Here is a 13,543-nt window from a genome sequence, read left to right as displayed (position 1 = left end):
CCCTACCTGAAAAAAAAAAAAAAGGAAAAAACACTTTAAAAAGTTAAATAACTCCTGATGGAAGCAGTACATGGCATATTTTAGACCAAAGGTAATTTTCTACATTTATGCAGGTGAGTCATCATTCTTAAATTGTCAGGCTATTTTTTTTTTTACATTTTTTGTACCCTGATCCCCAGAAAAGATGCACTTGACTACCCAATTTTAACTCAATCAAAACTATATTTTAGAGCTCAGCAGGTAAAGGCACTAGCAAAGTCTGCTGTCCTGGGTTCAATTCTCCAGAACCTACATAAAGCCAAATGCACAAAGTGGCTCATGCGTCTGGAGTTCATCTGTAGCAATAAGAGGCCCTGAAGTACCCATACTCTGACTCTACTTCCCTCCTCACTCCCCCTTTCTCTCTCTCTCTCTGATAATAAATAAATAAAGACATTGTTTAAAAGACAATGCTAAGTTCTGGCAATAGGTAAAAAGCAAATCTCTGATCTTGAAAAATATAAAATAAACTTGTTTTACACTATGAGGTTTCCCTGAGGGTAGAACCAGGAGTTAGTTGAGCCTGTGTTCCCAGTATATAGTAAAGCCACAGAATGTAGCTGAAGTCGGGAAAGTACAGACCGAATCAGTGAATGAATGAGTGCATGGGCCCGTGCGTCTGAGCAGTGGTTCTTAGCAGGAGGACTTCAGTGCAGAGAATGGATGCTTGCCAGTATTGGGGAAACAGCTGACAGGTTAGGTGACTAGTGACAGCTCAGAGCAGCAGCCCCCCCCCCCTTATTCTCAGCTAGTCACCCAGGGTAGATTCTTATCATCAGGCTAGGGAAGGTCAGCTCCAAGTACAGACAATGCCTGCAAAATAAAGCCCTACCCCAACTTTCCTGTAAAGAAAAGGATTCTATATATGACAAACTGTGTTCTTGTGAGAATAACAAAAGCAGACTCTAAGGAAAGGCTGTCCTTATTTTAGCATTTTCATTTTTTTTTTCAATGCCAGTTCCTTTCCCCAACTAGATATAAGCTGTTCTTGTCAGCATCTTTGAGAAGCAGATCTATAAGCACACCCCCATTTTAGAGAAGGAAAGACTGCTGCTAAAGGTCATAGAAAATTACACTTGCAAACAGACATTTCTAGAAGTTTTGTATAAAGATTATCCATCCCTTAACTCTTCAAGTCTTCAAAGTGGGATTTGACAAATTTCTCATTCCCTGGTACATCTTGGCCTTCAGACAACTATTTGTTGATTCAGTATGACAATACAAATCTTCCTTTGCCTGCCTCAAGGTTATGTCTTAAGAAATTCATGTTTTCGTTTCAAGTTATTAACATGTTGTCCAGACTTCATGTTTTAGAGACAACTAATGGGCAAGTTTTCTAAGTGTAGAAGATGAACATGGTATGTGCAATCACCTCTTGTATGATCTGGACAACAATCCAGACAAATAAAGAAAGCCTGTACCTCCCTTGGTAGCATTTCTGGGTTGAGAACAAAGCATTTTGGGAAATGTTAACTTATAGGTTAGAGGTTTAAAGACAAAGCTTGAATGTTTTCTGCTTTGATAAATATGAGCCATCCATTTTCTTGATGAACTATGGTTCAAAAATAAAATAAAAAGGTTTTACTAAGAATAGTAGACATTGCCTTAGTCCCTATTTTCTGAGCTTTATTCACCAGCTTTCCCATAACTGCCTGAGCTAACGACCTTCCTTCTAACAAACTTATTTTCTGCTTAACTTGTCTATATGTTTGTTTACTTGCTTATTTAACAGAGAGGGCATATAAGTGCAAGCTAGGGCCTCCTGCCTCTGCAAACAAACTCCAGACACATGTGCCACTTTGTGTATCTGGCTTTGCATGGGAACTGGGGAATTGAACCTGCTCTGCCAAGCTTTTCAAGCAAATGTCTTTAGCCATTAAGCCATCTCCCCAGTCCAAGAATCAGCATCACTTTTTTGCTACCTCAGTACCAGAATCCTTGATCTATATTAGAGATGGACAAACCAGGTGATCCATTTTGAGATTTCAAAAAAAATGACAGCATTGTTGTATGTTTTCTCTCCAAAAGTCCCAAAGGGCAACAATATGTCCTCATTTCAGATAAGACTTTGGTAACTGCCTGTGTTACCCTCACCCAAGTGGACCTTGCTCATGGCCTAGTTATCATTGTTACCGATACTTCTGATGCTTGTGCACACAAAACTTGCCACTCGTTAAGCATATTTATGTGCCCAGCTGAGCTATGCTTTCCCACTCTCTGCCACCACTGTGTGGATGAAAGCCAGAAATGGAGCTTCATTCCATCTATTTGTTTCATCTTCCACAGATATGAAATGAGTTTATGGGAGGCATCTTAGTTGGTTCACACGCTGTTCTGGTGGGACCAAAGCAGTGCTAAACAAGGTCAGTCTATATCCTGCAGGGTAGACTTACTTTAGAAACCATCCCAGTTCTTTAAAGTCTATCAGATTTCAATCGTTTGCCATTTTTTCCCTTGAGATATGGGCTCATGTACACCAAGCTGGCCTCAAATAAACTTGTTATGGGAGAGAGAAATAGCCGAGGATGACCTGGAATTTCTCACTGAATCCTCTTGCCTTCACATCCAAGTGTGGAGATCACTGGTATCTGCCTGGTTTTATGTGGTGCTGGAGATCAAACCAGGGCTCTCTGCATTCTAGACAAACACTCTACATCCCCAACACAGATTTTAGCCATTTGGGCAGGGAAAAAAAAAAAAAAAAAAAAAACCTTCTATAGGAAAGTTCCTATTGATCTTTAACAACTTGTTATCAGTATTTCCTATCTAGATCCTTCCCCTGAATATAAATACAGATATGCAACTTCATTCTCCATCTGGATGTTACACAAGTGCCTTATACTGACCCTGCTATAAATATGGAGACTACCTCTTCCTTTTAGTAATAGAACATCCTAGATTTTGATTTGGCCAGATACACCAAGAACTACATTATCTGGATTCTCTTGCAGCTAACTGTGGCCATGAGACTAGGTTAGGGTCACCTGTCTACAGGCAAGCCACTTGCCTAGACTCTGCTTTCTTTGTTCCTCTTCCTGAGAAATGTCTATGACTGAAGCAATCTTGGGAGCTACGTGTTGGAGTTGGTAGACCTACCTGATAGAACTAGACAGTTATGGGAGAGAGAAATAAATGACTTTATATGAGTTACTATGATGTAGGGGATCTTAATTATAGCACTCTAGACTATAATAAACTAAAAAAAGTAGGGAAGTAGGAGGAATTTTTCTCCCCATCTCTTATATGTTTCTCTTCTTGTATTAATGCATGTCCATGAATGATATCCTTGGCAATCCAAAGCTAGAAACCTATAGACATCTGTGACATTCCTTTCTTTTCAACCTCTATATCCAACCAGTCCTACTTACTCCATATGATTATTCGATCCACTTCTCTCAACACCACTGTGCAATGGAGGTTCAGGTCCATCACATCTCTCTCTCTCCTACTGGTTTCTGCTTCAAGTCTTAACTCACATTTAATCCACTATCCACCGAGTCCAAATGATGCTTCTACACTGCACATCTGATCATGGCTGTCCATGGCTCTGACCCTTTAAGGACTCCCCAAAGCCTCCAGGAACACAAGGGGGCTTCTTCTTCCTTTGCTCCCACAGCACCAAAGGCTTCATAATACTCAAATATTTGCAATTTCAGAAAACATCATGTTGTCTGTGGTTTCTCAGCCTTTGCACAGTCTGTTCCACCTGTAAATCCCCCTCCCGATCCTGCTCTTCCCTGCTAGCCCTACATACTCTTCAAGCTTCCTCTTTGCCTCTGAAGTCGTCTTCCTGTTCTTGCTGCAACCACGGAACCTCACAGAATTACATCACATTGCTGAGAATTTCCTATTCAATCACCTCTTTCCTCAGTCAAAAAACAAACTCCCTTCTGTGGGCTTCTACAAACTCATCTACATAGTAAGAACTAGATTATAGTTGAATGACTCAGCCCAGTTGTCAGATTCTATTATTTATTTCCTCCCCAGCCTTGCATTAGTCTCTATGAGGAGAGTAGACTTACTACTCCACAGCATATTCACGGGGACACATGACTTACTTTGCTCAATGGAGTATCAGCACACATGCCATAGGACATGTCCAAGTAGAAGGTATTTTTTTCTTTAAAATATTTTATTTATTTCTTTATTTGCAAGCAGAGAGAGAGAGAGAGAGAGAGAGAGAGAGAGAGAGAGACAGAGAGAGAGAGACAGAGACAGAGAGAATGGGTATACCAGAGCCTCCAACCACTGCAAACAACTTCTAGATGCATGCTCCACTTCATGCATCTGGCTTTACATGGGTACTGGGGAATCAAAACCAGGTCATTGGTATTGTAGGTGAGTGCCTGAACTGCTGAGCCCCCAAGCAGAAGTTTTAAAGGCACTTGTATGTTTTGGCTTTGCTCCTTCACTTTACACCTACATCCCCACTTTACACCTACATCCCCTCCTCCAAGCATTTGTCCCCCACCACAAAACAACATGCCCAAGAGAGCTTGCTCTTTCATTCTGGGTCTTGTGGCCACCAAGCCAAGTCCACCAAGCCTAGCCAATACATAGCTACTCACAGTCAACTACAGCTCTCATGTAACATGAGCAAGAACCCAGAGTATGCTATAGTGAACTACTAAGATTTGCCGGGGGTGGTTCTTGCAGCCGTCTCAAAATGCTGATGCAAAAACCTAGTTGGGATTGAATTACTACTATGTGTCAAATACTGTGCTAGGCGTCTTAGGTGATTTCATTTTGATTATCATACCAGCACTACGAGGTAGGTTAGTTTTCCATTTTAAAGCCAAATGAAATATACTAAAATGTTAAGTTAACATTCAAATCCAGGTCGCAGCCTAATCACTAATCACTTCTGCACACGCATGCACATGTGCGTGCACACACATGCACAATGCTTCTGTGTCTGGGTCTGCCTCCCTCCTAGCAACAGGGGCAGTGGGGCACAGAAGGAGTCATGATGCAGGCTCTCTGCTGAGTGTTAAGCTCCTACTCCTCGCCCAGAGTACCACTTTCTGTCAGCTCCAGACGCTGAAGGGGAACAGAGGGAGCATGTTCCATGTTCTTCTTCATTTCTTGCACCATAAAGAAAACTACTGATCCAAAATGCCCTCTTTCATTTTCAGAGAGTCAAAAGCTATCTCAACAACCAAGGCCTTCAGCATGCATAGGACAGCTACACTAGGACTGGCCCCTCGGTACACAGTACCAACACTTAGTCCATGATGGCCAGTGGTGTCTGCTCTGTCCCTGGGGCATGCTTTCTGCCCTCTGCCTTGCTGGCATATTCCTCATATGCTCTTTCCCATATACATCAGGATTTTACTAGAGAAAACTAACAGGCAGTCTTTCTCACTTTTCACTATTTCCTTGAGTTCTATATGAACACCAGGTTAGTACCCAATGCCTCACAACAGACAACACACATATTTACTTATGTCAAAAGTTCTACTTTGATCCACCTTAGCCAGAAAGAAAAAGAATGATTCCCTTGGATTCAGGCAGTTCAAACAATCAAGTCATATTAAAGTAGTGGCACACTAGATATTATGCTTTTGTCAGTAAAATACCATGAACTTGGACAGGTCCCTTATTTCTTCCAAGCTTTGGTCTTCTTGAATACGGGTTACAATGCAGCTTACTTACTTCTGTAGAAAGTTTAAATGGAATAATGTGTATGAAAACTATCTGACACAGAGGAAAACATTACAGCACAAAATCAGCCACAGTCACAACTACATGTCATACTTTCTTGATATTCTTGGTTGAAAAAAAGGATACACAGAGCTTAAAGGAGTGAAAAGGAAAGGGAGATCTGGAGAGTGAAAGGATATTATAGGGCCATGTTGGCTGGAGGAGGATTCAGCTCTTCTGATCCAAAGTGTTAGTCCCAGTCTACTGGCGCCCAGAGTGACCTTATGTAATGCTCAGAAAGATCCCATCTGTCTGCCAGCCAATGGGTGCTACTCTGTTCTTTTGAAAATTTCGAAGAGATCTCCTTTCCTACTTGGTGTTTTCATCCCAGTCATTAATTGGAATTCAAAGAATCAAGAGAACAAGTTCCCTCGGTTACTTCACTGGGTAAATTATAAGAGGAATGGACCTGTCACTCTTGTGCACTGATACCTAGCTCATCAAAAGTAAATGGAGAAAAGTTCAGACTCATAGAATCTTGTAACTAATAGTACTCTTAGAAATCACCTCATATAATAGATTATAAATCCAAGATACCTGCTTACCTGGCTAAGCAGGTATTGGTGGAACAGCTAGTGCTGGAACTCTAAACTCTCTGATGGGGAGCTTTTCACCAACCACGCTCTAATATTACTCACATTAGCCCAAACACTAAGACCTTTTACTAAGATTACTAGCACAAAGTAACATGGTACTTACACTAGGGTTACTAGCAATAAAGTTTTTATAAACCAGATATTTAGTAGACATGTTTTCAAATTGTAGAGGGGGATAAGAATGCTAAAATAGCTACCTTCTTCTAGTCCAGAGAGAATCACCCAGGCTGGGGGATGGCCAGTGTGGGAATGGATGTAATAAAAGCATTGAAAGATGTTCTGATTTGAGCATGGTTGCTTCTATGGAGGGAGGTAGAGCAGAAGAGGGAGACACTGTAGGAGCCACACAGGACAGGAAGGAGACAACGAAGTTGAAGTACCAGAAGTCTCTAAAAGCAAGTATTCTTTCCTCAGGATGACTAACACTTGTGGGGATGAACTGTAAGAACCAATGTGAGGGCTGGAGAGATGGTACAGTGGTTAAGACACTTGCCTACAAAGCCTAACAACACTGGTTCAATTCCCCAGTAACCACATAAATCCAAATGCACAAAGTGGTGCATGCATCTGGAGTTTGTTTCCAGCAGGTAGAGGCACTGGCACACCCGTAGTGATTCATTCATATTCTCTATCTTACTTCTGCTTACAAATAAATAAATAAACTTTGAACCAAAAGAACAAACCATGAGAATGAATTCTGAGAATGAACTATGGTACACAACTGTGGGAATATTTCTTATGGACCTTACAAATAAATTTTCTAAGATTATTGCTGTAAGATGCTGAGTCTTCCTTGTAACTTGTGCTAGAGTTAATCTTTTTTGTTTGTTTGTTTGTTTTTGTTTTTTGAAGTAGGGTCTCACTCTGGCTCAGGCTGACCTGGAATTCACTCTATAGTCTCAGGTGGCCTTGAATTCACAGCGATCCTCCTACCTCTGCCTCCAGAGTGCTGGGATTGAAGGTATGCGCACCATGCCCGGCTCCTAAAATTAATCTTACAAGTATATAATCCACCCACCTAAAGCAATGTGACTAGGTTCCTCTGCCTTGTGTATCTTTGGCCTGAACAGCACAGATGACAATATTGGCAAGCAGTGTTTGGAGACGCCGACTGATCTTAAGCTGTGCTCTTTGCCCAATTTCCTCAGTGGCCTCGTTGGACTCTCAACTCAGAATAAACATACATGCATAAGAAGTGCTGATCATGGAGCCAAGACAAGGTCAGAAGCCAAGACTCCTCAGGTCTGTGGAAGACAACAGGTGGGCTTAATGTGAGTGCTCTTGTCATCACAGTGTGCGTGTTCTGGATCGGCAGAGTCCAGCAGGTCACACCCCTAAAGCTCCTCCTTTAACAAGTGTTTAAGGATTATCCAAAGCCAAAAGTTCCTTACCCTTTACTCATACAATGTAATACTTGTTCACATATTACTAGTTTTTTTGGTTGTTAAGACAAAATGCCAGTGAGTACCTGGATGCACAAAAGGGAGGAAGCCACATTTGCAATAACATCAGAGCAGTGCTAACAGCAGATGCAGCAGTTTTTATTTAAATATTTTGTTTATTTTTATTTATTTAGTTGGGAGCGACAGACAGAGAGAGAAAGAAGCAAAGAGAGAAAGAGAGAGATTGGGCGTTCCAGGGCGTCCAGCCCCTGCAAACGAACTTCAGACGCACGTGCCCCCTTGTGCATCTGGCAAACCTGGGTCCTGGGGAATCAAGCCTTGAACCTGGGTCCTTAGGCTTCACGGGCAAGGGTTTAACTGCTAAGCCATCTCTCCAGCCCAACAGCAGTTTTAAAATGGCTTAAATTAGGGACTGGGGAAAAGGTCTTAGCGGTTACAGCATTTGCCTGTGAAGCCTAAGGACCCAGGTTCAATTCCCCAGGACCCACGTAAGCCAGATGCACAAGGGGGCACATGTGTCTGGAGTTCGTATACATTGGCTAGAGGCCCATTCTCTCTTTCTCTACCTGGCTCTTTCTCTCTCATACATAAATAAATAAAATATTTAAAATAAATGGCTTAAACTAAGCTTCAGTTTCTTGTTACCCTCACGCTGTGCTACAGGGAGCTAGTCTACTTCTGGGTCGGGTGTACCAGGAGTTATCTCTCCCACTTCTCAGGCTCTGCTCTTACAAACAGCTTTTCCACTTCTAGATAGGGAAGTTCCAGAGGTTAGTCTTCTAAATTCAGGGTTGTGGTCCACAAACAGGGCAAACACTATAGCTCTCCATACCCCTCTTGCTTATTCCGTCACCAGGCAGCTAGTTACCTGAATGCAAACTAGCTGAGGTGACAACCATGCCTCTGTACCTTTCTGTCTCCTCTAGGTTGTGTTAGGAAGCCCCCTGAGGCACCCCACTCTACTCAAGGCAGATGTCTGTTATGCATTTTGTACAGTTCTAATACTGTGTGTCCACAGTTCCACAACCATGGTCTCTGCCTCCAGATGGGGCTCTTTGAAAGCAGTGGCCATGTCTTCTGAATTGGGGTACAATGCCCAGGACATGATGATAATTTCTGGCTGCATAAATAGGGGACCTCTCAGGTCAGCCATCACCTCTTCCAGGAATTCATTTCAGAACTGGTGTCGGTCAGAACTCCCTCATTTGGATTGAGTGCACCCCTTCCGTGCTCTGTAGCATCAATGTGGCCATCAACAACCTGACTAAATTACCTGCATGCATGTTTGAGTCACGGATGACACTAACAACCTTTTGAGGATAAGAACTATGTCTTTCTGTGTCCTATTCTATTCCCAGCACCTATCATCATGCTTAGAAATCACAAGAATTGAAAACATGCCTGCTGAATGGATGGATAAAGAAATGAATGAAAGAGCGCCCAAAGAAATGCAAACAGAGCACGCAGTCTTCACCACAGAAACACCCAACGAGTCTCCGGGAAAACTCATCCCTTGCTCAGGGAATGGGTTCCCACAGTGACAACACAGCTCTAGCGTTTCTCACAGCCTCTGCGGCCAGCGGAGACGGAACATCACCCCTACTCAGGAACAAAGACTGAATGAGCCCTCCTTCAAGTCTTACTGCTTGATGGCACCTGTTGCTAAAATAGCAGCTGGTAAGCATTTTGTTTTTTCAAAACAACAAGAAGGAGACCAATCTATTGCAGGATGCGGCATCACGGTGACAATGAGAAATCATGAGGCTAAACATCCAGCAGGAAGAAGTCCTGGATTTTAGCAATGAAAGACAGGGAAGGAGCCGCTGCAGCCTGGGGCGGGGGAGGGGGGGCTGAAGTGTTGATTAGAAATTGCTCAGCCTGCATTCAAGACAAGCAGGGCGCAGGGAGGAGAGATGGGGCGGGAGGAGAGAAAGGTAGCAAAAAAGGAAGGGGAGAGAATGGACATGGTTGTTTCTTGGCTGCCTGTCTCACATTTAATCTATTTTTTTCCTGCCTCCCTCCCTTTCTACCACCTTTCAAGAGAGACTTCATTGATTGGGCTGGACTCAAATTTCTTACCTTTACTCCTGCTCCTTCTCTGTGAGGAACGGGTGTGAATTCCCCTCATCCTTGGCTACACCCCTCTTTCCTCTGGCCCCAGCCCCAGCCGCCATTGTTAACTCTTCTACTGTGCTGGAGCTCCTGGAGCTCCGGAGTGCCTTGTCCATCAGCACCTCTGACAGCACTGATAGATAAGGGAATATCTGGGGAGTGGTCAATGGCATCACAGGAGTCAGCAGCAATTGCAGAGCCAAGAAGCCCAGCCATCTGACAGCTGAGATAGCCCTGACAGTAGTAACCTGTTGCCTGTTTGCAGGCAGACAGCTCTCCAGATGCAGATGGCAGAAGGCACAAAGCAATACTTTCTTCCAAACAAACAGAACAGAAAAAACACTGTCCCACAGGAAGCCCAGACATATGCAGAGTGTGCAGGTGGGACAGACCAGGGTCTGGGAAGACTGCAGTCTAGCTCCAGCCACAAATTTCTCTGGACCCCCATTTCTATCAACCAAGGGGGCTGGACTAGGTTTCTACCAGCCCTACACTAACAGGGCTCCATTTCAGAAGAAGCTGTTGCTGTCTAGAGAGGCCATACATTTTCGCCCACTCCCTGGGCGGCCTTGGAGGGCTGCTCTTGGCCCTATTCTGGGAGAGGGGGATCCAGAGGAGCATCTCTGACTCTCTGGATGTCTCCTGAGATGCACAGCTGACCTGCCGGAGGTGATGACACAGGCTGAAGGCCCAAGTTCCCCTCGAAGATGACAACTGAGTAGAGGCAACTCAAGGGGCTAGAATCAGTGAGGGTGGCAGCGGACAGCACTGGGAGGCCAGAGGAGGGGGAAAGCATGGATCAGCCAAAGCCTGGAATTAGATGATTCATATTTTAATAATGTGGGAGGGATGAACTCAGCAGCCAAGATGAGAGGCTAGCTCTAGTGAAGGACCCCTCCCTCCCAACCAGCCTCCACCCAGCAGGAGCCAAGAGCTATGTTAGGGACCTTTCATTAGATACAGGAAATGGGTTTAGGCAACCAACAGTTCTGAAGCTAAGGCAGACAGGGCATTTGCCTTTCTTAAATTTATTTTACCTTCTTTCATTAACTTGCCTTGAGTATTTTAAGCTGTTTCCCATTTTCCTATGACTTGATCCCCCCCCCACTCCAGATCTGGTAGGTGCCCCTAGAGGAGACAAAACTGCTTTCTTTTTGCTGCTGCTTGCCCTTTCCTTTTCTGCCGTCACTGCCCCCACCCTGGCTCGTGACCTTCTGACACCTCGCTCTGTCTCCTCCATAGCTCTGAGTCCATCTGCTTTCGAAATGGTCGCCTGTGACCCAGTCTTGGTTATCCAAACCCTCCTCACCCTCACCTCACCATTCAGCAGCGCTTCTGAGTACCTCAGAGCTGGCCATCCGGGGGCTACTTGTTCCTTAACCCCAAATCATCAAGTTGGATAAGTTATTAGAAACAATGGCCTCTCCCAGCCCCAGGAAGATGGGAAGAAAGTTCACCAAAGGGAGCTAGAACAGTGTGAGCCTCTCCACAAATCTTTATTGGGGGAGGGTAGTGCATATATTAGAAGGTCTTCTCCTTTAACTTTTTCCAAGTGACACCAGTGAGATCCAGCCAGGCCCTAAATTGCAGCACCCATCAAGTTTATCCATTTCCTTCCCAATCTCCCTTCTCCAATACCCTAGGAACCACAGAAAATGCCCCTGAAACTCTGTCCTTGTCTAGGAAAGGAAATACAGAACACCCTCCTGCCCCCACCTCCAGAAAACCAGTGCTCTTAGTGAATCAGCAACCCCCCCCCCCCCGCGCGCGCCCCCACGAGCTTTCCCAGGCTCTTCCAAGGACTCAGCGCCTTACAAACTCAGGGCAAAACCCTGGAGGTTACGTTATCTGCATGGAGAAAATAAGAACAACCTCACAGCGTCAATGAGTCAAACACCTGCATCTCCATCCATCTAATTTGGAATGGGGCCTCTACCCACCCCCCATCGCCACCTCTAGCATGCGCGCGCGCGCACACACACACACACACACACACACACACACACCAGCAGCTTTCACAGGCAAAAGAAAAAAAACGGAGGAAAATGAAGGTGTTGCGGGAACAGCACCACTATGGGTATACATCTAAATATACATATATATAGAAATATTATATATATATACACATATATACATGTATACATATATATACATATATATGTATGTATGTGCAAAGTTGTATGTATATGTAGCAAACGACTCTTACCTGTTAACCAGAAGAGAGCGATCCACCCCAACACGACCCTGTCCATTTTCCCCAACTTCCCATGCAGACTAGGCCAAGTGGGCAAAGAAGCGGGGAGCGCCCGGCATGACCCCGAGGCAGCAGGCGGCGGCGGAGCGCCTGGCGCGGGCACCCGCGCTCCCCGCGGCGTCCCTGGGCGCCGCCGCCCGCCCGCCGGGCTGGGCTGGCCGGGGCAGGCTCGCAGGCAGCCGCGGGCTCCCGGGTGGGCGCTCGCTGGCTGGCTCGGCGGCGCCTCGGTGGCCGAGGCCGGCGCTCCCGCACGCCCGCCCGCCGGCCCAGGCAGCTAGGCAGAGCGGGCCGAGCGCCTCCCCGCCTCCCCGGCCGCCCGCCCGCCCGCAGCACTGCCCGCCGCGCGGGGGAGCTCGGCCGCCCGCCGCCCGCCGCCCGCGCCTCCGCCCGCCGCCTGGCTGCCAAAGTTTCTCGGTCACGTGCGCCGCCCGCCGCCCGCAGGGGTGCGCGGACTAACCGAGTGCCCCCGCGAACGCGGGCCAAGGGGCGGCGGCACCGAGAGGCCCGGGCTGGGCTGGGGGCTGACGGCCCCGCACCGCCCGGCGAGGAGAGACCCTCCCCGCACGCCCGTGGGAAGCCAGCGTGCAGAGCGCAAGCGAGGAGCGTCTACGGACCAGGGCCAGGAACCCACCGGGACTTGGCATAACTTCTTTGTGGGACTTAAAGTAGGAAAGCCTGCGGGCAGGGACCTCTGCTTCTGCTAGGTTCCTGCCCATGTGTCTTGTTCAAAGAACCGAAGAGAATCGGAAGAGGTAGGCGAGAAATCCCACCTCACAACCTTTTCCTACTAAAACGTGTGGCAGGGCAAGGGCACGCAGCCTCCTAACAGAAAAAATATGTGAAATGAGAATGAAATAAACACGCATAAATAATAACCTCCGTCTGTGCAACATCACAATTTGCAGAGTACGTTAACATGCAAATATTCCCGTTTTAAAATGGATTTGTCTCCTGCTCGGAGGAAAGGAGTCACAATGTGTTGAGAAAGAACCGAGAAATGTGTTCTCGGTTTAGCAAATACATACTAAAGTCTCCACTAGGTGCTATAGAACGAGTAGCCCAGATTTTCCGTCCTTAAGGAGCCTCATCTTGGGTCTAGGAGAGGTAAGAAGGCGAAACCTTACAGGTATATTAACATACTGTAAAATCGGACAATTGTCAGCTTGGAGAACAGGCAAAGGGTGGGGAAACAGAGAAAGAGCAAGTCCGTCAAGGAGGCGAGGGGGACCACAGTAAGGGGGACATATAACATCTGTGATGGCAGCATTTACGGATTGAGCAAGATTTAGGCTGCTCAGGGATTGGTGGTGCTGAAACCAGGGGTGTGAGAGGAGTTCCTACACCGAAGAATGAATGCGTACAAACGCAGATGATATGTATGCGGCATACGTGAAATGGTGAGGAGGTCCTGTGCGGTGGGTGGTTTCTCACCACAG

The 13,543-nt window shown here is 45.9% G+C and overlaps 1 protein-coding gene across 4 annotated transcripts in view; it reads right to left on the bottom strand.

Annotated features, from left to right (window-relative positions):
• Positions 1–12,860, bottom strand: part of Ildr2 (immunoglobulin like domain containing receptor 2) — a 66,805-nt gene extending 53,945 nt beyond the window's left edge. Inside the window, exons 1-2 of one of the 4 annotated variants that reach the window (XM_045149184.1) lie at positions 12,060–12,120; positions 7,357–7,582 (exon numbers count right to left, since the gene is read on the bottom strand). Coding sequence is in view for 3 of the 4 variants with exons in the window: in XM_045149178.1 (XP_045005113.1) it covers positions 12,739–12,823 (85 nt within the window). In the remaining variant the exon portion in view is untranslated. Of the gene's footprint in view, positions 1–7,356; positions 7,583–9,820; positions 9,946–12,059; positions 12,175–12,738 lie in introns of those variants that run through there. The other 3 variants (XM_045149178.1, XM_045149183.1, XM_045149180.1) reach the window with 3 other exon arrangements.
• Between the last annotated feature and the right edge of the window lie 683 nt (positions 12,861–13,543).

This window comes from Jaculus jaculus, chromosome 1 (assembly GCF_020740685.1).
Source record: "Jaculus jaculus isolate mJacJac1 chromosome 1, mJacJac1.mat.Y.cur, whole genome shotgun sequence".
Taxonomy (NCBI): Eukaryota; Metazoa; Chordata; class Mammalia; order Rodentia; family Dipodidae; genus Jaculus; species Jaculus jaculus.
The sequence above is the reverse complement of the archived record's forward strand: the minus strand, read 5'-3'. Positions and strand labels throughout refer to the sequence as shown.